The sequence below is a fragment of the Octopus sinensis genome, linkage group LG9 (assembly GCF_006345805.1).
Source record: "Octopus sinensis linkage group LG9, ASM634580v1, whole genome shotgun sequence".
Lineage (NCBI taxonomy): Eukaryota > Metazoa > Mollusca > Cephalopoda > Octopoda > Octopodidae > Octopus > Octopus sinensis.
The window spans coordinates 89,004,585-89,031,069 of record NC_043005.1 but is presented as its reverse complement, the minus strand read 5'-3'; the positions used below and the strand labels follow the sequence as shown (position 1 = coordinate 89,031,069).

At 38.5% G+C, this 26,485-nt stretch overlaps 2 protein-coding genes across 2 annotated transcripts in view; one reads left to right on the top strand and one right to left on the bottom strand.

Moving 5' to 3' along the window:
* LOC118764674 (organic cation transporter protein-like) overlaps positions 1-26,485 on the bottom strand; it is a 429,478-nt gene that overhangs the window by 136,848 nt on the left and 266,145 nt on the right. The gene's annotated exons all lie outside the window — the stretch shown is intronic.
* The window catches only part of LOC115215462 (organic cation transporter protein-like), a 127,173-nt gene that overhangs the window by 224 nt on the left and 100,464 nt on the right, over positions 1-26,485 (top strand). Inside the window, exons 2-3 of the mRNA XM_036506073.1 lie at positions 9,004-9,226; positions 14,001-14,104. Coding sequence (XP_036361966.1) covers positions 9,004-9,226; positions 14,001-14,104 — 327 coding nt within the window. The remainder of the gene's footprint in view (positions 1-9,003; positions 9,227-14,000; positions 14,105-26,485) is intronic.

Below are 26,485 nucleotides of genomic sequence, written 5' to 3'. Positions count from 1 at the left end.
CTTCAAAACAAAAATTACTTGAGACATTTTTTCTTCTATTGTTTGGGGTTAAAAACCTTTCTCACTCCAACACCCACATCATGGGTTTACGTACCTGAAATCTTTACACTTGATTTCATCGACCTTTTGAGATAACCCCTGTATATTCTCTGCCCATAATTCAAGGAAGGGCCATGAGGGCAGAGTCCTCAGGTGCCTCACCGATATGATCCTATCAGAAGCAACTTACTAAATCTCCTTCCCTGGTACCTAGTCATAGACTTGAAGAGGGAGGCTCAACAAGGAGATTACCCTACAATTAGAGCCCTCTCTTTTGTCTCCCTTTTTTAAAACTCTTTCAGACACCAATCAATATATTACTAAGGATGTAGTGTCATTGATTTAATCAAGGGTACTCTCATCCCTTATTCCAGAATTCCTGATTTTTATTTTTCTGTCTTTTACTTGTTTTAATCATTGGACTGCAGCCATTGGCTTTCAATTTCTGGGGTCAAGTACTGGGATTTAAGCCCCTAACCCTCAAATTTCTGTGCCTTTTGTTAGAATCGATTATTATTTGGTTTGTGGTTTCGCAGAATTCTTAGGGAACTGGACAAAATAATTTGTGGTATTTAGTTACAGTTGCTTACATTCTGAGTTCAAACGCCATCAAAGTCACCTTTACCTTTCATTCTTTATAGGGACAACAGAATGAAATTTTTGGCTTTGACTTTCTTCCCCTATTTTGGTGGGGAGGGGCGATAAAATGAGTAGCAGTTGAGAACGGTGGGGGAATGGTGGGCGGTGTCAATGTAATCGACTCATCCCCTCCCCTGAAATTGCAGGCCTTGTGCCAGAACTTGAAACCAATAATATACTGGGTCTGGTTTAACAGAGTAATCCCCTCTCTCCCGTGAATTTACATCATTGTCCCTTCGTTAGAAATGATTGAATATTATTTAATTATTGACTAGGGATGCTGAACTTCTTGTTCTTTACACTGTGGGATGAAATCCCACTTTGGTCTACGTTGTCTTTCACTCTTCAGGCGTCAACGACAAAATATTATTCCATTCACATACAGGGGTCAATGCCCAACCCCGAAATTTCATGTTTTTTTTCTATTCTAGAAACAATTCCTACAATGGCAGCGACCAGCAAAATCTGTGGAACATTGGAGAAAATGTTTGCAGTATTTTCCGATGCCTCTTCATGTTCTGAGTATAGGCATGGGGCTTAGTGGTGAGGCAATTCAGCTCATGATAAGTGGGTCGGGAGATCAATTCCCTGCAGTGCATTATGTCCTTGAGCAAGACACTTTATTTCACGTAGCTCCAGTCCACCCTGTTTGCAAAAACGAGTTGTACCTGTAATTAAAAGGTGCCAGCCTTGTCACAGTTTGTATGTCATGCTAAATCTCCCTGTAAACTATGTGAAAGGTACGAATGTCTGCGGAGAACTCAGCCACGTGCACGTTAATTTCATGAACAGGCTGTTCCATTAATTATATCAGCTGGAACCCTCGTTGCCATAATCTACAGTGTGCCAGTTTTTTCTTTTTTCTTTTTTTCGGGGGGGGGGGGGTTCACGCTCTTATTCCAAATTTAACAAACTGGATTCTAGTGCAGAGTGAGGAAATTCCAGCCGTGTCTTTTATAAGAAGCGTCGTTGCTGTTAAAAGTATCCTTCTCTACTCTAGGCACATGGCACGAAATTGTGGGGGGGGGGGGCACTTGTCGATTAGATCAACCACAGTATGCAATTGGTACTTAATTTATTGACCCCGAAAGGATGAAAAGCAAAGTCAACCTCGGCGGAATTTGAACTCAGAACGTAAAGACAGACGAAATACCACTAAGCATTTCACCCTGCGTGCTAACGTTTCTTATTTCTTTATTGCCCACAAGGGGCTAAACATTTTGGATTTGGATTGCAAGATTCTTTATATGAGTTCGTGTGTTGAAGCATATTCTGTTGTGTCTGGGGGGAGTAATTTTCTTTTTGTGCCTTATAATTTAACCTAACACACTCACCGGTGAGTGCGTTAAATTACAAGGCACAAAAAGAAAATGACTCTCTCCAGACACAACAGAAAGTAACATTATTATTTAATTAAACGCCACGCATCCACTTCCAAGTATATATATATATATATATATATATATATATATATATATATATATATATATATGAAACACATACATGCACACCCACACACACGCCTATATGTGCACATATATATGCAACCATATACATATCCACACACACACACACGTACACACCCATTTGTATATATTTATGTTTTGCCTATATATGTCTGTATTTGTATGTAGCCATGTACCTACGTCTGTATTTTAGCGTATAGATTTAGCGTGAAGTTTTTGAACGGATATATCTTTTAATTTATTAATTTATCATTATTTACACAGTTAATTATTTACCTTGGGTATTCAGGCCTTTTTCCTTCTTCATAAGCTATTTTTGATTTTAATATGATTTTAAACTGCAATTTGTTATTTCATGCAACCGGTTATGGAAAAGACCGTTAGCTTAAAGGACTAATGAAACAAAACCATTTTCAAATGTGTATCAGTCAAAGTAATTGTATTTCTGCATATAGCTTAATCTTGCTCCATTCTAAACAAAATTGTCCGACGAACGGGAACGGGTTTTGTAATATTTTTGCTGCTTTTTAATAAAGCATATTACATAATTGGCCCCTTTCGTCTATGCAGACGGTCAATTTAGCTTAGAGGTCACTTAATCGAACATATCAGGGGCTCCCCTTTCTTGCAGCTTCTTTCATTGCTGATTCTTTCTATGATTGAAGCGTAGCTTCTGTCACAATACTTGCATACCAAGAAGGGGGCTCGGCGCTCGGCATTTCTGTTGTTTTCCTTTCACCGCTGACGCTTCTCAACTTGTTTGTTTCTGTAGCAGCTCTCCAGCGAAGCAGTTCCTTCCTTCACCACAGTCCTCCATGTTGTTCTGTCCTCGGCCCTCTCTTCCCAGGTGCTGACATCCACCTCACAAATGGACAAACTAGCTTTGTAAGTGTCCTTATACCTCAGTTTTGGTCTTCCTCTTGGTCTCCTGCCCTGGACCAATTCTCCATAGAGCAGTTGCTTCGGGATTCGACGGTCAGCTATTCTCCTGATATGCCCCACCCACCTCAGTCTTCTCATACACAAGATAGCTGTCATGCTTTGAAGATTCGCCTGCGCCAGCACTTCAACATTAGTGACCTTGTCGCGCCATGTTAGGCCTAAGATCTTGCGGAGGCATCTCAAATGGAAAATGCCGAGGCGCCTTTCCTGTCCGCTGTACAAGGTTCAAGTTTCAGATCCATAGAGGAGTGTGCTGAGAACACATGCTTCATAAATCCTGATCTCTGTCTTGATGTCTAATTTCTTGTTGCTCCCTTCCAAAAGTTGTTGCTGCCTTCCCTATCCTGACATTAATATCATCATCAAGTGAAGTAGTAGAGGAAATGGTAGACCCTAGATAGCAGACCCTGTCCACTGTCTCAAGCTCTTTGTCATCAAGATTGATGTGGCCTTTCACTGCGCCCTCGTGAGTGAGAATGACTGTCTTCTTTACACGTTTGACAAAACCGAAGGCTTTGCATGCTGATGATAGGTGGTTTATTGTTTTGGATTTTTTATACTTTTTAATTTAAAACATGGCAAAAAATACGGATAAGATTGTAGAGTGGGAGATTGTCCCACCTAAGGAGTGGCTCAGACGGCAAGAGGAGAGGACGGTGTGTTCAGAACGTATTCGAAGGTTCTCGACACCATTGCCGTCTTCTCCAAGCAGATGATTGAGCAAGAGTTGGCGTAACATCTGCCAACCATTAAGTATATCTCTAGGGGTGTCAAATATGCAACGGAGTGGTTGCTGTTTGACACCCCAGAGGAGGCTCGCAGTTTTGCGAGCCAGCCCCTTGAGGGTAAAGAAATTTTGTTTCTTCCCACTTATTGTGGGAAAAAATTGACGAGGGCTTGGGTCTGTGGTTTTCTACCCGGAATTGAAACCCAGCGGATAGAAGATACTATCTGTTGGGGTCTGGGTGACAATGGAGCCAGGCTCCCCAATGTGAAAATTCATCCTGCTTCTGATTGGGTTGGGTCAAAAGCTGTGGACCCAATCAGCCATGAATCTGGTTATGCCAGATTTTTTGAAATGGCCGGGTGCAGGTACCCAGTGATTCTTGAGAGTCGCCCCGCTCAGGTGTCATCGGTGCCTGGATCCTGGACATATAAAGAAAAACTGTCCCCAGGAAACAGCGAAGTCCTGGAGCAGTCGACTGAGACCTCTGTAGAAAAAGGAACGAAGGCGGTCGAGGAGACGGAGGACTCCTCAAAGAAGGGCCACAAGAAGAAGGTGAGCAACAATGGGTGCTCACCGAAGGATCCTAGGGATAAGAGAGGGAAGGCGAATCTCCTTGTCACAGAGGAGACGCAGCCTCACTCAGCTGATAGAAAAAAGAGGAAGAGTAAGAGAAACGGGACATTGCCGGCAGTCGGTGATACAACACCGGAATGTCCCGGAACCTTCCCGGTAGGGTTTGTGCCAGCGGCAGGGGAAGAGACACCGTTGGGGGGAATTGTGCCGTCATTGGTAGAATTGACTACCTCGAACCCGGAGGAAGAGTAACTATTGGTCTCCTTCTACAGAGGCGGAGAGGTAGGAGAGGTGGTGAAAAAGCATCATAAGGGAATACTTTTAACCTTCATACAGGATCCCGAATGGCCTCCGCAGATAACTGTGGAGGTCATAACGTTTCTGTGAGGTATAGGCTGCAGGGACTCAATGAGGAATATAGCATGTGGCCGGGCGACACCGGTTCGGATCCTGGCTTGGTCCTGAATGAGGTGTGGGTGATGGCGGAGTATATGGGCACAAACGATGTTGGGGAGGAATAGTGACAAGAGGTTGAAAAGGCGCAGTGTTATAATGTTTGTTATGTTTATTGCATGGTATTGTGTTGAAGAGGCTTAACGCCCCAATAGTCTTGAATGGACTATCAGTCTAATAATTGTAAAACGGAAGTAAGAGGTTCATTACCTCGTTTTGCTTTTTCTGTGAAAAAAGAAGAGAATAATGTTTTAGAGAAGCAAAAAATCGGCGGGAGTTTTTTTTCTCTTCTCCCATTAATATCCTTTTCATCATTCACCTCATCAATGTCTTTGTCCAGCCCGCAAGCTACTCTGCATCATGCCTTTATGGCAAAATTTTTGAAATAAATTAGCTTGCTTACCAACCACATGGTTCCGTGTTCAGTCCCACCGTGTGGCCCCTTGGGCAAGTGTCTTCTACTATAGCCTCGAACCGACCAAAGCCATGTGATTGGACTTGGTAAATGGAAACTGAAAGAAGCCAGTCTTACATATATATATATATATATATATATATAGAGAGAGAGAGAGAGAGAGAGAGAGAGATGTGCGTGTGTGTGCGTGCGCATGTATATACAGTTGCGGCCAAAATGTTCAGAACGGCATTGTTTTCGTAAGAAAAGTAGATATAATTTTTTATCAAAGTTGTTTTATATTCTATAATTTTCACAGACAATAAATACAATATTATTTGTTATTGTCTGAGATTTTGGTGTAATTTGAGAGGATAATACAAAAGTTATGGATGATTTAGTGATTTACTGCAAAACCCATTGCGGCCAAAATGATCAGAACGGTTGCTTTTACTCCATATTTTTGTATATTTAACCAGCGAACTCTAATGTTTTGAATTTGTTTACGTGGCTGTTCATCTACTAAACACACCTAAGAATACCTGCAGTGTAATTTGTTAATATAATGCCACTTACTCCATTACCAATTCGTCAGCAGATTATTAAGCTTCGAAAGAAGGATAATTTAAGTATTAGGTCTATTGCAAAGATTGTTAACAAGTCAAAAAGTGTTGTTCACGGTATTCTTAAGGTCTACGATGATTGTGGTTCGTGTGAAGCAAGAAAGTCTACAAGTAGGCCAAGAAAAACGACCAAGAGAGAAGATCGTGCTATGGTAAAGTTGGTTAAAAAGGAGAGATTTAAAACTGCTGCTGCTGTTTCTCGGGAAATGAGCATTGCACTGAAGAAAACTTTATCTCGAAAAACTGTGTCTCGTCCTTTAGTTGAACATAACCTACAAGCAAGACCACCTGCAGTGAAGCCACTGATCAGCTCCAAGATCTTACCTTTGCAACCGAACATGTGTTGTGGTCTCAAGAAAAATGACAAATGGTGCATTTCAGTGATGAATCTAAGTCTATGTTATTTGGCTCAGATGGGAAAAGGTACGTTCGTCGAAAAGCAGGTGAAAAATTGTCGCCTAAATGCCTTAAGACTAGTGTTAAATTCGGTGGAGAAAGTGTCATGGTTTGGGAGATGATATCTGGAGATGTTGTGGGCCCTTTGCTGCGATTACATAGAAAGGTAAATGTCTTGCCTGTGCTGAGAAATTCAACTAAGCGACCACCCATATTCATGCAGGACAATGCCCCATGTCACAAGGTTAAGGTGGTCATGAACTTCCTCAAGGCTGAAAAGGTTATTGTTATGGATTGGCCTGCTCAAAGCCCAGACCTCAATCCTATTAAAAATGTGTGGAATATTCTAGGAGAACGTTTGAAAGCCAGAAATCCTAAAACAACCGAGCAATTATGGAATGCCCTTCAGGAAGAATGGAATAAGATCACCCAGCAAGAAATTGAAAATTTAATTTCCCCATGCAGTCGAAAATGTCAAACTTTGATTGAAGCTAAAGGGCTTCACACTAAATATGAAATAATTCCAGCATTCTCTGTCACTTTTTGATTATTTTGTTATTTTTTCAACCGTTCTGATCATTTTGGCCACCATGGGTTTTGCAGTAAATCACTATATCATCCATAACGTTTGTACTATCCACTCAAATTACACCAAAATCTCAGACAATACCAATTAATATCGTATTTATTGTCTTTGAAAATAGAATATAAAACAACTTTAGTAAAAACTTATACCTACTTTTCTGACAAAAACAATGCCGTTCTGAACATTTTGGCCGCAACTGTGTATGTTTGTGTGTATGTGTTTGTCTCCACCATCACTTGATAAGCCATATTGGTGCATCTACGTCCCCGATAGAGACCGATAGAATAAGTACTAGGCATACAAGGAATAAGTCCTAGGGTCGAATTGTTCAACTAAAGGCGGTGCTCCAGCATGGCCGCACTTAAATGACTGAAACAAATGAAATAATAAAAGAATAAAAGAAATATATATATATATGAAGCTTAGAAGTGGCATATATATATATATATATGTATGTGTGTGTGTGTGTGTGTGTGTGTGTGTGTGTGTGACCTCGTGTGTACCGTTGGCGATTTATTTTTCCTCTGTCTGCCCTTCTCTGGCTCTTTCCTTCTCCTATGTTTCCGACGAAGAGCTCCGCTCGAAACGTTATACTCTCCTTCTTTCCTTCTTTCCTGAGCGTCCAATTCAACTATATTTGTTCCACGTCCTCGCGTTGTTGTGTTTTTTTTTGTGCTTTCTTGTTTGGATTAACTATATATATATATATATATATATATATATATATATATATATATATATATATACTAACAATATAGGATGAAGTCCCTTTCTCTACAGAAAAGGATTCCATCAAAAAGCGTGGCAGTATATTAAAAAAACCTTTACGGTTGAAGTATAAACATCTTATAATTAAGGGCTAAAGAAGGTTATTCTAAAGCCAATATCCACTTATAATCCACTTATTACAGGAAAATTGAACTGAAAGCGGGCAACTAACCTTTAGAAAATTTAAATTTCGTTATCTCTATATTGAATCAATTTCGGAATTAATCTCTATAAAGGATACATTCTTCTTCAGTAGAGCTTACGAGGGAATATAAATAAAATACTCACATGTGATCATGGAAAAAGCAGAAGCTAAAAACACAACTACATTTAAGTACATCATTTATATATAAAAAATAAAAATTCCTTGGTCAGTCTCAGAACAACGTGTTGACCTATCGCCGCTACATATTGTAATGGTTACCGGTCCCCTTGTAACAAGCAGTGAGTTTACTACTAACAATATAGGATGAAGTCCCTTTCTCTACAGAAAAGGATTCCATCAAAAAGCGTGGCAGTATATTAAAAAAACCTTTTAATTTTCCTGTAACAAGTGGATTATAAGTAGATAAATCAGTGTATTGGCTTTAGAATAACCTTCTTTAGCCCTTAATTATAAGATATATATATATATATATATATATATATATATATATATATGACGCTTAGAAGTGGCATATATATATATGCAGTGATTGCAGGGATCAATTGCAGCGATTAATAGAAATTCTCGTATCTTCCATCTTCTGTCTCTCATTAACCTCATATATAAATATATATACATATAGATAGATAGATAGATAGATAGATAGATAGATAGATAGATAGATAGATAGATAGATAGATAGATAGATAGATAGATAGATAGATAGATAGATAGATAGATAGATAGATAGATAGATAGATATACATATATATATTAGTGGAAATTACCATATATATATATTCATACATATGGATGTGTGAGTGTGTGTTTGTATGCATATGCATACGTATGTATATTATATATTAAATTAACCAGAGCATGGAAAGCAGTGAGAATCAGATCACTGATGCGTGTATTCTAGCAGACCTGAAAAGTAAATAATGTTTCACGCTGTTGGATTTTGCCTGAATAAACGTTTCTCCCTTTGAGACGATGTGTGTTGACAATGCAGAATTCAGTGACATGGCAGACTCTGAATCAGCTAGTGTTTCAGTATAATTCAGCCGCCTTAAGTGAGAGAGACAGTACACCGGACCTCTGCAGCAGGATAAGAATACTTATTTCTGTCTATAAAATTCATCAAACGAAATATTTTCAGATGTATGTTAAGGCCCACAAGGCTGAAAACTACAGAAGATGTAATTAAATTTAAATGAAAGATCAAAGAAACCTATTTTGTATATTTTCCTAGGTGTGGTATTCCTGGTTACGACAACGACACGTATAAAATCCAAAGTGAAATCCATGAAGAACTGATCAACGAATATATTCCAAAGAGTGAGGATGAAGGGGAGGTGGTTTATGATAAATGTTTGATATATTCCAATACCACAGAAAATGGAAATCGAACTACACAGAAGTGCAGTTCTTGGGTGTATGATAAAACCAATACGCACACCTCAATCACCACTCAGGTAAGGTTATTTTGTAGGTCACTTCGCACATCTATGCTAAAATGTTTATCTTTCTATCTAACTACCAAGCTATCTATCTATTTATCTAAAACTTTCCGACGAACGGGAATGTGAAACTCTGAGTAACAGCTTTTGTTATGTTCTTGAAGCTTTATCAATAAAGCATATTACTCTACCTCCAGTATTCGAGTACTATTTTTCCACCTTGTTTCACATTTATGTGCTTACTCTGGTACATATATATATATGTATATATATATATATATATATATATATATATATATATATATATATATATATATAAAGAGAGGGAGAGAGAGAGACACACAGAGAAAGAGAGACAAAGAGAGAGAGAAATAGATAGATAGATAGATAGATAGATAGATAGATAGATAGATAGATAGATAGATAGATAGATAGATAGATAGATAGATAGATTGTCCCATCTATCTGTCTGTCTATCTATCTAACAACCCAGTTATCTACCTGCCTATCCATCTCCCTACCTATCTCTTGTCTACTTTTATGTCCACAAGCCTTTTATATATCCTTAAACTTTTAAAACTTTTTATATCCACGAACCATTAAAGCATTTATATCCGTGATCCTTTAATCTGTGATCCTTTATATCCCCCCAACCAATTACAGAAAATTAAAACTCTTTCGACTCTGCTCCCTTTTATTATATTTCACTTTATTTTCTTTCATTTCACTTCCCCTCTATATTGTATCCTATCTTGCTTTATTTTATTTTATTTCTTCTTATCTATCTCTCGGTCAATCCTACAAACTGTATTACTCTGTTATCTTACTAAAATATGAGTGCATATATAGAAGTATGCACAAATATGTGTGTGCATGTCTACATATGTGTGTGCTTGTTCATATATCATGAGTGTGCGTGTATGTGTGTGTATAAAGCTGTTTGCCATGATCATGAAAAACATGCAAGTTGTTCATGGAAAGAAGTAAAGATAACCTCTTCAAATCTTGAATATTGAATATTTCTCAATAATCCAAAAGTTATTATTTTCGCTTTAGCTGCCACAGAAGATATTGTGATTAACAGCTTTAATAATACAAACATTGAAATGTTATATGAAAGAAGCATTCAGAAATTGTTGCTGTGTGAATCCATACAATTTCATGGCGTCTGCACTTTATAAAAAGCAGGCGTTGCAATATTTAACGTTAGACCAACTTCTTTTCACTCATTGCTCAATAAAGTTTTGCTTGCGACTTTGTAACCATCATAGACAAGCATTTCCCTAATGACCATAAACATCTTTTATATTTTATCATTTACAAGTTTCAGACATTAGACTGTGGCCATGCTGGAGCATTGTTTGAAGAATTCTACTTGAACGAATCAACGTCAGTAGTTATTGTTTTTCTATTAAGCCTGGAACTTATTCTATTGGTCCGTTTTGCTGAACGTAAACACACCAACATCGGTTGTCATACAATGGTAGGGAACAAATACAAACACACACTTACACACACACACACACACACACTCACAGACACATAAACTCACACACACACATATACATATATATATATATGTATATACATATATATATATGTATATACATATATATATATATAAACAAGTCAAATTGCGATAAAATAAAATTAATTATTATCGCTGGTGAAACTATATATATATATATATATATATATATATACATACATATATGTATACACAAACATGACAGACGTCTTTCAGTTTCTGTCAACCAAATCCACTCACAAGTCTTTTATCGACAAGAAGCTATAGAAGACACTTACCTAAGGTGCCAAGCAATGGGACTGAACCCAGAACCATGTGGTTGAGAAGCAAACTGTTTACCAAACAGTCACGCCTACACTCACAACTATGTCATAAAAAGTTTTCACAGCCACAGCTTTAAATTAGTGTACACGTGTTCAACCATCGTGAGAAGCTCAGTATCACATGCACACACCAGTGCAATAAATGCCACGGTCACATGCAGAAACACAAATGTTGGACATTACGAACGTAATATTTGTGTGTTTATATTTAGTATGCAATGAGGAGAGCTTAAACAATTAGGCTGGGATATCAATGTAAATTGGTTAGGGTCTACCAAGGTCTTTTTTATACACATTTCTCCTAAATTCTATTTTCAATTCAGTTGTAAGATTCTATTCATATGTGCGCATGTGTCTGCATGCATGTGTATAAGCAAAGCAGAATTTACACTGCACCATCACTCTGTGTCCACCCGATCTTTGATTTCTTCAGGAATTTGAGACGTCTGGTCACTTCAGAGTCAAAAACACCAGACAAGTATCAGTTTGTTCTCCTGTTGGCTCTTGCCGTAAATATGGTGGCCAAGTGGACTGAGGCGAAATAAGGAAGATCCTCATCTAAGTCAGGGCTTGGGCAGCCCCCAGTAAAAGTATTCATAGCTGACATTGGTGAAATTAGTCCCAAACAGTTGGTGAAGATTGCAAGACATACCTTATTAAGAACGACTTACAAGCCACCAAATCAAGTTCCATGAAGATGGTCTAGAACCACCAGTCACTGTATTACTAACCAGCAATTATGAGAACTCTTTGACACAGCTCTGAAATCTCTGCCATCCTTCAAAATCCCATCAATTACAATGGTCAACAATTCAGGCCTGAAAAAGAGAAATCATAGAATAAGGGACAGTTGGGACCTGAAGGTGTCATCAATTGGCATCAAAGTGGAAATGGAAGGTTGCAGGGTTATGCCTAATACCAAAGGAGTTGATGAGAACCATGGCAACTGGCAGAATGAATTTAGGATAATTCCTACAAGACCCAAGGTTGACAAGGTCGAAGACAAAGATAGATACCATCTTATCCAGGGAGATATCTGGGTATAGACACCATTTTATCCAGGGAGATATCTGGGTATAGACACTATCTTATCCAGGGAGGTATCTGGGTATAGACACCATCTTATCCAGGGAAATATCTGGGTATAGACACTATCTTATCCAGGGTGATATCTGGGTATAGACACCATCTTATCCAGGGAGATATCTGGGTATAGACACCATCTTATCCAGGGTGATATCTGGGTATAGACACCATCTTATCCAGGGTGATATCTGGATATAGACACCATCTTATTCAGGGAGATATCTGGGTATAGACACCATCATATCCAGGGAGATATCTGGGTATAGACACCATCTTATCCAGGTTGATATCTGGGTATAGACACCATCTTATCCAGGGTGATATCTGGGTATAGACACCATCTTATCCAGGGAGATATCTGTGTATAGACAACATCTTATCCAGGGTGATATCTGGGTATAGACACCATCTTATCCAGGGAGATATCTGGGTATAGACACCATCTTATCCAGGGTGATATCTGGGTATAGACACCATATTATCCAGGGTGATATCTGGATATAGACACCATCATATCCAGGGAGATATCTGAGTATAGACACCATCTTATCCAGGTTGATATCTGGGTATAGACACCATCTTATCCAGGGTGATATCTGGGTATAGACACCATCTTTTCCAGGGAGATATCTGTGTATAGACACCATCTTATCCAGGGAGATATCTGAGTACAGACACCATCTTATCCAGGGTGATATCTGGGTATAGACACCATCTTATCCAGGGTGATATCTGGGTATAGACACCATCTTATTCAGGGAGGTATCTGGGTATAGACACCATCTTATCCAGGGAGATATCTGGGTATAGACACCTTCTTATCCAGGGAGATATCTGGGTATAGACACCATCTCATCCAGGGAGATATCTGTGTATAGACACCATCTTATCCAGGGAGATATCTGGATATATGGAGAGTGAAAGAGTGAAGAAAATGGAATATGTTCTGGGGTTTTATTGATAGAGTTTTCTACAAAAATACATCTCCATAATACAAAGCATGTTGGGACTGGATATTGATTGTGGTTCCAAGACCTTATCGCCATAGCGGGAAGTGTTCTGGCAATGGTTATTGATAATCTTTCCAATATAACTCCTGGGTCAGAAAAGATTCTGAGACTAATTCTTGAAAACAATCTTTACAACAAAGTCCCCCCACACAAAAGATTCTGGCTTAACTCCCAAGAGTGGCATAAGTGCAGGAATGAAATTTGCCTAGGGGTGCAAACCCAGGTCCAAAATATTTTACAAAACAAGATCAATTTTTTTCAATCTTAATATTAAAACACAGTTATAATAATATTTATTATTATTATTATTATTATTATTATTATTATTATTATTATTATTATCCCTTCGTAACTCAGTGTAGGTAACAATGCACCGGAGTCTTTAGTCATCTGTCAAGTTACAACAAGGACCTCAGACAGATAATACTTTCCTTAAGATGAGCGCTGTACCCAATAAGGCTGCTTTTTGCAAAACCTTAATCTTGCATGGGATTTCCAGTTGCCTAAGGAGGTTTTGAAGTTTCAATCAGATTGAACCCAACGCTTCGACCACCACTGGTATCACTTTTACATTACCCTTTCGCATTCCATACAGTCTTGTCGTTTCCACTTTCAATTCGGAGTACTTGGTGATTTTTTTTTCAACCTCTTTACTCACAACATTCTTGTCATTTGGTATGACTACGTTAATGATCTGACTGTATTTGTCTCTCTTATTTAATATAACAATATCCGACCGACGGTGTACGATTACACGATCCGTTTGAAACTCATAGTCTCATTTATTATTATCAAAATTATAAACTGTATACATTAAATAGTTTTCATATTTCTCATCGCAGCTGAATCTCGTTTGCGATAAAGTGATTCTGGCAAGTCACACCATTACCTTTTTCTTCATGGGCTACCTTTTCGCCATGGTCGGCTGTGGAATTTTATCAGACAGGTAAGTTCCGTGTCGTATCTGCATGCTGGTGTGTTTAGTGTTTGCATTCTATTTTATATTTTTGCCTATTTCATATATATGTGTGTGTGTGTGTGTAGTGCAGGAGTCTGTATATATGGTTGTGGATGTTAACTCATGACCGAGCATGACCACTTCATAAGTTCAAAACCTCCTTGCAAACGTTCTGAGAGTCCAAGAAGTTCCTGTGCATGGATTTGGTTTGAGAAGAACCACTTTTCTGAGCAAACTGCCATAAAACCAGAGGCACAACAGAGGCTGAGATGACCAGAAGCCAACTGCACTTCAATGTTTTTTTATACAAGTTTACCTTTGCCTAAGAGGAAGTTCTGACAGGAAATAGGGGTCCTTCATTCCCAGTGATTTACATGCTAATTAAACCATATCTGGGACCCTAACAGGTGCTTCTATTAGAGGTCAGATCTGAGAAAAAGAGTATAAATACATACCCAAATATATGTACATATATACATACATATAAACATCGGTACACACACATGCATACGCACACTCGCGCACACAGGCACACACACAGATACATACACGCATACATATATATATATATATACATACATATATACATACATGTATAGAATATATATATATATACACACACAGACGTTCATACACACACACGCACACACACACATATTCTTTTACTTCTTCCAGTCACTTGACTGCGGCCTTGCTGGAGCACCACCTGTATCGAACACATCAAGCCCAGGACTTATTTATTGTAAATCTAGTACTTATTGTATCGGTTCCTTTTGCCGAACCACTAAGTTACGGTTATCAAGCGATTGAGGGGGGACAAACACACACACACACACACACACACACACACACACACACACACACATACAAACACAAATATATACGTGCACATACGTGTATGTGTGTGTGGCGGGTTTCTTTCAGTTTCTGTCTACCAAATCCACTCACAAGGCCTTGGTCGGCCCGAGGGTATACTAAAAAACACTTGCCCAATGTCTAAATTGGAGCTATGTGTTTGGGGAACAAGCTTCTTACCACACAGCCAATCTTGCGTCTGTGTGTGTATGGATGTGTGTGTTTGTGTGTGTGTGTGTGTGTTTGTGTGTGTGTGTGTGTGATATAATATATACTTGTGGTGGTGGGGGTGTTGAATGTGTTTGTGTGTGTTTGTGTATATATATATATATAAATGAATATTTATTATTCTTAAGCAAGAATGTTGTCGACAGTGACTTCGAAATTTCGACCAGCTAAGCCACCGTCCAACTGCAATGCATTAGAGTTGGTCTTGCCTTTATATAGTCTCTTGAGCTAGAATCTTCCTTTGGTGTGTGGGTTTGAGTGGAGTGGTAATCAGGTTTTTATGGTCGGTTATTATGGAGAGGTGTTCTGGAGAAATTTTTATTGATTAAATTTGGGACGATGTTATTGTTTAGAATTCATGTAGGGAGAAAATTGTAGACAAGTGTGTAGGTGTTTCTCTTTTGTTAGGTAGGCACGAGGTGGGAGAGTATTGTTTTTGCTTTTGGTATTATTGGATGTATAGGATTTGACAATGCAAAGGTCAAAGGTACAAAGTCCAGTATTCAAATCCTTAGTAATTGGGTGCCTCAACGTTTTGTTTCTAACAAAAGAATGTAGATAGATGGTAAATTCTGGCTGAGAAATACCTAAACGTTTATAAATTTCTACATAGAATAAGATTAGTACCAGGCTTGAGAAAAAAGTAATGGGATCGTTTCATTTGACTAGACATTCCTCAAGGCAGTGCCCCAGCATGGCCAAAATCGAAAGACTGAAACAAGTAAAAGACACATTAATAAACACTAATATATAGTACAACTGTTTCTTCACAAATTAAAGCAAATAAAGAAAGCTAGCTCATCTGATTAGCGGAACATCAACTGTTGAACTTTAAATATACACAATAAAGTCCACTCTTTATATATACAGTGTACTTAAGGCCAGAATTGGACGAAATTACATGGATTTGGGCCATAGAAGTAAATATCAAAGTGAAGATATATTGTGTTGCTATCATTATAGAAAAAAATGGATATCCTCATATCAATTAAGTTCAAGAAATTCAGGAATTCCCCATCCTTAATTTAAGCAAAATAACAAGAAAAAATAAAAAGAGGTGAAGTAAAAATAATATAAAAAAACATATGAAAATGTAAGCAAATAATATAAAAGAACTCTTCACCAAAGTAATTACACAAAAGGGAAAATGGGGGACAAAAGATCTGATGATTTAAAGATTCTATGGAATTCATGGATAACTTACTTTTCCTGGATTGTTACATGATGTCCTTCCATAACTATTCGCCGAATCTTCTCAGTCACCGCCTCGTTTCCGCTTGTGGATGGCCTGCCTGAACATGCTTCACCCACCACTCGGTAGAAGCCATGTTTGGAGCAGTTATACCACTCCTTAATCTGAGTTTTGTCCATGGTATCATATCGCCTATGGTTTGCTGAATTCTCTGGATGATTTGAGCTTGAGTACCACCAAGCTTTTGGCCAAACATGAAAATCCAAGTGAGAAGTACATATCTGTACTTTAGGCATAACAGCCAATAATTGATGCAACCTACAGGCGCACGAAGCGCAGTGTCACCCACCATCTAAAGTATTTTGCCCACGTGACATTAGATTTGGAGGAAAAAACATTAGATTCGGATACCTTTTGAGCACACCTCATGTGTGTGTGTGTGTGTGTGTGTGTGTGTGTGTGTGTGTATGTGTGTGTGTGTGTGTGTGTGTGTGTGTGTGTGTGTGTGTGTGTGTTTAATCAGATGAATTTTAAGTTTGTCTTTTCGATCTTTTTCAGATTTGGCCGCAAGAGAGTGATAATTGTGTGTTTATTCTTGCAAGGGTCAACCGGAGTAGCAATAGCCTTCATCTCCAACATTTATGCCATATATGTGTTACGCTTTATCACTGCTATTGGTGGTGCTGGATCCTACATTCCCTCAGTTGTCTTTGGTAAGCAAACAACAATAAAATACCATAAATATTCACTTTTAAATTTGAATGCAAGTTCAATTATGTTCTGTCGTTTATTCTTTGACTGCTTTCATCGATCAGAAGGAGCCCTTTCAGATGTTTTAATCATAAACAACTTTATTTTATCTCATTACGCAAGAAATGTTACGTTGCTCTGAGTGGAAAGGCAACAATCTTCATGAAACAGTGTGCCAAGTGACATTTCTGTGTTCGCAAGTTGTAAAATTTGTGTTCTTGAGATCACGTGTATGGTGTAGTCTGCACTTTTTGTCAAGGACAGGAAGTTGGAACAGAGAACCAACGTGAAATTTTGCGTCAAACTTGGGAAGTCTCCTACAGAGACATTGAGCATGCTTCAGGAATCTTACGATGATGAGGCAATGAGTTGTTCGCAGTTTCAAGTGGCACGGATGCTTCAAAAGAGGAAGAACGTCCCTGGGAGAGGATGAACGATCAGGAAGACCTGCCAGGAGCGGCCAGGAGCGTCACCTACCGGAAATTTGGAGAGCATTGATCAGCTTGTGCCTGAGGATGGACGGATGGCAACGAACGAGGTTTTGAAGCGTTTGAGGGAGGACATTCGGCGAAAGCGATCGGATTTGTGGTGAACAAAGAATTAAAATTCTTAACGACGGTAGTGCCCCCTGTCACCGAGCTCTCCTCACCTGTAGGTTTCCCGCCAAAGCAACATGGCATCGCTTCCACACCCGCCATATTCGCCAGATCTTGCACCTGCACACTTCCGTCTCTTCCCACAAGATGAAAATGCAGCTCAAAGGTTGCCATTTCGACACCATTGTCAAGATCAAGAGAGAAAGGCAGAAGGTCCTCGACATGTTTACAGAAAACGACTTCCAGGCTGGATACCAAAACTGGCAGGAACACTGGGATGGGTAAATTGTTGCGTAAGGTGGCTATTTCGAAAGGGATGATGTTTAAAACTTAGATAAATAAATAATTTTTTTATTAAACATAAATAGTCTTGGAAGATTTTCATACCACCTCGTATGCACACATATTCATGGTGGCATGCATATATATACACACACACACACACACACACAAAAACAGATACACATATAAACACCCACCCACACATATATATATAGGTTATGAACAAACAGAATAAAATGTAACAGGTTAAACGAGTGTGTGGGTATATGGTAATTGACGATTTAAAGTCTGTTCTCAGCATTTTGGCATAGAAATAATTTTTTTGTGCCCTTGTCTATAAATTGTTTATAATTTTAACCTTTAAAGGTATTTTAATATAGTGCCACTTTTGATGAAATTTTTTCAGGAAAAAAAATTTATCCCATATTAGTAGTATATATGTATGTATCTATGTATGCGGAGGCGCAATGGCCCAGTGGTTAGGACAGCGGACTCGCGGTCATAGGATCGCGGTTTTAATTCCAAACCGGGCGTTGTGAGTGTTTATTGAGCGAAAACACCTAAAAGCTCCACGAGGCTCCGGCAGCGGATGGTGGTGATCCCTGCTGTACTCTTTCACCACAACTTTCTCTCACTCTTACTTGCTGTTTCTGTTGTACCTGTATTTCAAAGGGCCGACCTCGTCACTCTCTGTGTCGCGCTGAATATCCCCGAGAACTACGTTAAGGGTACACGTGTCTGTGGAGTGCTCAGCCACTTACACGTTAATTTCATGAGCAGGCTGTTCCGTTGATTCGGATCAACCGGAACCCCTCGTCGTCGTAACCGACGGAGTGCTTCCCTATGTATGCATATAATTTTATTAATATTTTTGTTAATTGACACAAGTGCCACGAACAGAATACCCAATTCTAAAGTCGCATTTGAAATCCGCAGCTGAATAAAAATGATGTAAAAATAGAGTGATGTGCGTGTGTACAGAAAACTATCCATAATTTGAATTTAACGTACGGTAGCGTCTTATAAAGCTAGATATATAAATCCTAAATTTGCAGAAGAATTTTTCGTTGATTCAGTTTAGCTTAATGGTAATGCACCAGACGCGTGATCACAGGTGTGTGAGTTCGAGTCTCATGGCTGGCCGCCGACAGATTTCTGCAAAATATGGATAGTTTATCCTGTTCATGCTATATTATTAGCATTCTCCCGCGTTTGAGAATAAAATTATTTCCTTATCTTTCAATACAATTCAAAGCTTCTAAAGCAAACTTTGTTTATTTTCAACGTAAGTTGAATTTAATACGCGCGCGCGCGCGCACACACACACAGTTGGATTTTACTAAAGGACAAGAGACGAAGACATGTGTTTAAACAACAAACATGTGTATTAGTTTAACGCTCGGGAAGGTGAGAAAGTCTTTTAAGTTTCGAGCCTACGCTCTTCAACAGAAAGGAACACGAGAAAACAAGAGTTAATGTTATGTCGACGCCCCCAGACGATGAGGTAGGCTAGCCCAATACGTAGATATAGAGTGAGAAGTCTAGACGTCGAGGAGTTGAATAGAGATCAGAGTAGTTGACAGCGTTATTTTTGGAGTTGAGTCGTTGATGACGGAGTGTTTTTTGTTAGAGAGTTAAATAATTGTTCGTTTATTGCTGTTTGATTGTTGATATTGTAAATTGTTGTTGTTTTATTTTTTCACTAACTCTTCCATTTCGGTACTATTCGAAACCTCGCCGCCACTGTTATATCGTCCGTTCGGATGACCTCTACTCAACTCATTTCTTTATTTGGCACCACGGCCACTAACACAGAGGGGGGACACTAACACAAGGACAGACACAGCACCACAGTGGGGACATAAAACATGAAACGAATGAGGGAAAAATGGAGAAAACGCCAGCGGGCGGTTACAGTTATGCGGCCGCAACTGGAAAAGGATCTGAAGAGAAAACGTTGGAGATAATTGAAATTAAGGTGGAACCAAGGAAAATGAAGGCATGTGAAAAGTTGCTGGAGAAGGATGGAGAGACGTTGACGTTGACGCCACCTGCAGAGCTGACAAACAGTGTAATGAGACGAACAGTTACATATAAAACAATGAAAATAGCAACGAGAAATATAGAGATTGCGACAGTGGAGGAAATCGAAGAGGTTTTGAAAGATATTAAAAAACTGACGACTTATATAACAAGAGAAAGGAACTGCACCACCGTGGAGGTGCGCTTTGCGATAGAGGAAGCTGCAATTAAGCACGCTACGGAGGCAATAAGATCGGAGGAGTGGGTACTTTTGCCGTCGTACTGTAGCAAACGTGTGGCCAGAGTGCGAGTAGGCAAAGTACCCCCAGAACTAGAAGAGGCATGGCTCATGACAGCCATAATGTTCAACATGAAGGATGGGACCAAGATACTGAAAGCCACAAGGACTAATTGAATCAATTACTGGGGATATGGGATCGAGCTCACTATCCAGGCAACAATAGAAGATTTGAATCGGATTGCTGAGGAGATAGTACTACCCGATGACTTGAGATTGAGAGTGAATGTAGAGGGCAGGCCGCTTGTATGTTTTGAATGTGGGGTGAAAGGCCACATGAAGGCGAGGTGCCCACAGAGAGAACAGAAGGAGAAACAGGAAAGTACGGAACAGGTTGAAAAGGTGGAGATGGAAGAAAAAACAACGGAAGAGGGATCCACGGTAGTGGAAAGAAAAAGGAGACGTAGAAGAGGGAGCCCGCCGCCAGGTAACCAGAAAAAGAAAAAAGAAGAGGTAGAAAGGAAAGATGCGACCTGAAGGAAGGCAGACAAAAGGATGGTGGAGATAGAAAGTGAAAAAGTAATTGGAAAAGTGTGCGAGAATGAGTTACAGAAGGAGGAAACAGTGTTGAAGACGTCGGTTGATTTGGCGGAGAAAGATTCAGGAGTGTAACTGTATGAGGGTGAAATAGAGAGATTGTTCAGAGGAGAGACAGAAAAGGAAAAAGCACCAGAAATAGAAGTAGAAAAGAGAAAACCAAGAAGAGGAAAAAATTGAATGGAACTTCGTAACACATGCAAAAAACAAAGAAGTGGAAAGAAAAATTGTTAAAATTTAAATATATCATAAGAGTGAAGTTACTTACGGATGTATACTCAGAAAATATAAAGGCCATTGTGGTCGACAAAGACCCATACAATAGACCAGTGGACACGTGCGGAAACAAGATTGACTCGCCCGGGGTGTTGGTGGAGTTCGATGAACTGTCACCAGTAGCTTTATTTATTATCCATAAATGACTATACATAGATGGGGACGGTACAATCGGGGAACATAAAATAACAAAAGAGGATGAATAAAGACGAAGAAATTAAAAAAAAAAGAATGAATTATGATAAGATATTATAATGAGGCGCAATGCCCACTCGACCCCCGAAGTGGAGTGGTTACATTTTTTCAGTCTTTTCCCTTAATTGATTTTCTCAAAGATTACAACTGAATTTTACAAAATTACATAACAATCTCACAATTACAGCTGAAGTTCGCAAAATTTACAAAAAAATAAATTTCACAAACATAGTGTTTTCCGCTTTTCCATAAATTTCAGAGATAGTCTGTTTTTCTTTTCAGCTCCTCATAATCCATTACGGGAGGTGGGTGATCCATCAACCGACACCTTCTGTCTTCTAGTATATTCTTTCTGGCGACCTCGATGAAATTGGCGTAACTGGCCGCATGGACTAGAACACCGATCTCATCTCCGTCATACTTGGTTCCCATCCTTACTCTTGTTACTCCCTTCATTCTCGAATCCTTATTTTTTTCTATTTCATAGGAACTTTTATATATTACAAACGCTCCATAAGATTTAAACGTATCGTTACCTGTGTTTTCCGCTGCGTCTTCCCTCGTCTTCGATCTTTTTCTACTTTTGGGACTGGTAGCTCCTTTGCTCTCTTCTTTCGATTTTTCAATTTCTCTCTTCTTGTTGTCCTCTTTCAGTTCACTATTTTTTCCTAACTTTTTTCTTCTGTTTGAACTTTCTCTTGTCTCTGTTCTTTCTTTTGCTCTTTTTGTTCCTTTTCTGTTGTCTCTTTACTTTGTGTAAATTCATATAATGGACGCTCAGTCCTTATATGTCCTCTTGCTCCGCACAGATAATTGGGTCTCCTTCCTTCGACAATAATGTTTATCGTCGATCTGGAAGAGGATTCTCTCTATGTCTTCTGTTGTGGCTGTAGACCACATTTCGACTCCGAATCCCCGTAAGTTCACCGTATTGGTTTCAGTAACTGGACCCAGTTCGAGTTCGTCTTTTGTAGACCCTAGAATCGCTGCAACCAGCCATTCTGTTTTTATTTCCGGCGGTATACTTGGAATCTTAACACAAAGATATAAACACAAAGACAATAGTATGGATGTCAGAAGAAGAAATTGAAAACTGTCTCGGAGATGTAATGTGGATCTTTTCACTTTGACCGGCAGATTTTTAAAATAATTTCTTTGTAACTAAACACTTTTAAACTTCGTATACTGGTAGAATGTGTTACATAAAATATCTTTTTCTCTTGGCTTTCGTGACGTCTATTGAGGTGAATACAATTTCTGCGGTTGTTTGTCAATGCGGTGTCATATCAGCTTGTCACTGCTATTTGTGAGAAAAAAAGATACCCTTCCCCCCACCCTAACCCTAACCATAACTCTAACCCCACATATATAAAAAAATAAAAATTTTATGGAAAGTGCCGATCTTCTTCAAATGTAAACAAATACACGTGTATGGCCATAAACTGAGGGGTCACTCGTAAGCAGAGCTGGATAACAAAACCGTTGATTGATTGAAATTACCGAAATGCAAGAAATTTAACAAGAAATAGCTTACAAACTACAGAATGTTCTCAAGAAAGCCAAGAGAGAAAGATGTTTTATGTAACACATTCTACCAGTATACGAAGTTTAAAAGTGTTTAATTACAAAGAAATCATTTTAAAAATCTGCCGGTCAAAGTGAAAAGATCCACATTACATCTCCGAGACAGTTTTCAATTTCTTTTTCTGACATCCATACTATTGTCTTTGTGTTTATATCTTGAGTTTTATATATAATCGTTTTAAGGTTCTTATCCTCTGTTGTTTCTGCTGGAGGGATCAGCTTGATGCTTTCTCCCTCCCTTCTCACGTACTGTTCACATCTCTGTATTTCTTCTTTATCAATTGTAACATTCTTTTAAAAACCCAGTGACGCGATACCTCTTGTTGCAGCAACCCTCGAATAGGTATCCATGATGGAGGGACAACGTCTTTTCTTTCACCTAAAATGAGAAAAAAAAAAAGAACGGCAAGCAGTAGCAAGCTCCTCGCGCGATTCGTTCTCTCTGCGACTTTTTTTACAACTTTTCTCATTTTTTCACACAAAATACATAACGTCTTCACCGCACGAGCTCAAAAAAACACGTCTGAACGACACCAGTAGTTGAACTCAGAGACGTAGTGCCTTATATGAGGTATTAAAATGAAAAAAAAAAGAGTCAGTAAAATTGTTTTGTTGAAAGAAAAAGAAAAAGAAAGAAAGGAAAAAGTGTTTCGAAGAAAAATGAGGAAAAAAAGATGATAAAAAAAAACAATGGACAAAATAGCACGATTGTAATATAGTGTATATAAACGTTCAAATGGCACTGTATGACAGTGGGGACCATGCAGCCATTTCAGTTTTTCCATTTTTATATAACATTCACCCTCATTCGTTTCATGTTTTATGTCCCCACTGTGGTGCTGTGTCTGTCCTTGTGTTAGTGTCCCCCCTCTGTGTTAGTGGCCGTGGTGCCAAATAAAGAAATGGGTTGAGTAGAGGTCATCCGAACGGACGATATAACAGTGGCGACGAGGTTTCGAATAGTACCGAAATGGAAGAGTTACTGAAAACAGTTGCAAAACAAGAGCAGCAGCAACAACTACAGAAGTTAACAGAATTGTTACTGCAGTCGAGAAATACGACAGAATCATTTTCAGCAGATGGTGTTGCAAATTTCATCGAAGAATTTCACTACAATCTGGATCAAGGAACTACTTTTGCTGCATATTACGGACGATACGAAGGCATATTCCAAGAGGAATGCAAGGTATGGTCTAGTGAAAGGAAGGTAAGACTCCTTTTGCGAACGCTTGCTACTCCTGAACACGAAAGATTTTGTAACTTTATTTTGCCGAGAAAGCCCACGGAATTTTGTTTTGATGAAACGATAAACATTTTGACTAATATTTTTAGCGAGAAAAGTTCGCAGTTTAACATTCGATAGGAATGTTTAAATTTAAAGAAAAACGAGTGCGATGATTTTGTAACATATGCCGGTATGCTTAATAAGGCTTGCGAAAGGTTTAAGCTGGAAGAATTAACGCCAGATATGTCCAAGTGCCTAATATTCGTTAAAGGGCTAGTGGCAACGGAAGACGCGGAAATTAGTAAAAAAAATATTATCAAAGTTGAATCAAAATGTGAAACTCACTTTGCAGGATGTGGCTGAGGAATGCCAACAAATAATAAACCTTCGAGATGATACAAGAAAGATAGAAGACAAGAATAATAATGTACAAATGTGTAAAGAAAGTACAGAAAGAAGGAAAAATTTTAATTCAAAACGGTGCTATGGATGCGGAGATTGACATTTGAGGAAAGATTGCCCCTTTAAAGATAAAACCTGCTTTAAGTGTGGTAAAATTGGACATATACAGTGAAATGCCGCTCAAAGAAAATGGTAAAACAGAAGAAAGTCTACTCAACAAAAGTAAATTATACCAGACAAAACCGAAAATTTGTGTTGGTAGAAATAAATGGGTTTCAGACCAAAATGCAATTAGATACCCGTTCAGACGTATCGATACGGCAACATGGAGTAAGATAGGCAGGCCGTTGTATAAAAAAAAACTACTAGTATAGCCTACGGTGTGTCAGGGGAACGAGTTCAATTCTTGGGCGAAATTTTGTATACAGTTAGGTCGACCACATTTTTTATACTCTTGCGTTCGTTATTCTTGAGAATAATTTAGCATTTGTGAGGATCTTGTTTAATGTCTTTGGTTGTTTATTGCTTTTAATGATCTTATGCGTACGCAGAATTTCTTTCAGTTTGGGATCCTTATGGAGTATTGGGAGATTTTAGTCAATAATGTTAAATGCTTCGTGGCTTCTGGGGTTGTATTTTTAGGAATTTATTTTTAGAGTAGGCGAGTTATTGTGTTCGACTTTTCTTAATGCTTTCCAAATTTTGAAAACGACTCCTGATATATTGTTATTTCTAAATAGCCCATTGTTAGATTGACAATAACCGAGGCTGCCCTTGTCCCCATGGCAAATCCGGATTTTTGGCGATAAAGAGTAGTGTCAAACATGAAATAGTTATTTTGTAGGATGAATTTTATTGATTCAATTATGAAATCTTTGTTGATCCGTTCTGGTATTTCTTCTGGATATTTGTCCAGCCAGAAACGGATTGCTTCTATTCCATAACTATGGGGTGTGTTGGTATATAAATTAATCGCATCGAATGATACCATAATTGTTTCCTCCTCGACCCTTTCTGGTAGGTGATTTAACACATCTAAGTCATCTCTAATATGACTCTTGATATGTTTTAGAAATAGTTTCAGGAGGATGTTCATGAGGCAATTTAGTCGATGTATTTCACAGCATGCTCCAGCTATAACGGACCGTAATTTTAGGTCTCCATGTGTTGATGTATGTATGCCTTTGATGATTGTTTGATGGCTTCGTTCATAGTTTGGCTTTTGTGAATTTTCGGTAGACCATAGAATAGGCTGGGTTTACACTTAGTGTTTTTTAAGTACTCTCTTTCTTTTTCTGTTAGGTCTTTTCCATGGATTTGAATTAGTGAAGAGAGGTTTTTCATTATTTTTTTGGTGGATGTGATCTTTGATTTGTTCGTAGTGTTCGATATTATTTAGCATGGATACTACTAGATTTTTGTTGTAAAATGTGTCCATTACCACTACTGCACTTCCTTTATCCGCTTCTTTGATTGTTATTTCTTCATTGTTTTGTAGTTCAGTTAGTTCTTTCTATTGGGTGGTGCTGAAGTTTGAAATTATCTTTTGCTTGTACAAGGTGTTGTAGGGGACGTTTTCAATGTTGTTGTAGAATCCATCGAGATTCTGCAAGAATGAAAGAAAGCAGTGTTGTTAGATGACGGAAGTAGGATGGAAAATACACCATTACGATTTCAATACGCTGTATTACTACCAGTGGTAAGTTTTGAAGATCTAATGGATTTTCTGATATACAAATGATACAAACTGAATTGTAAAAACAGTAAATGGAACTTTCTACTTTGGTGGGTGGGAAGCCATTTCATTATCATAATTCTTCACATCTCATAACTCATTCGGTAATCATTATATGGACCCCACGTTTACGTTGTCTGTTCATGTAATGTCCCTTCTTATATAAGGCTTTATGCCTATAATAAAGAGAGA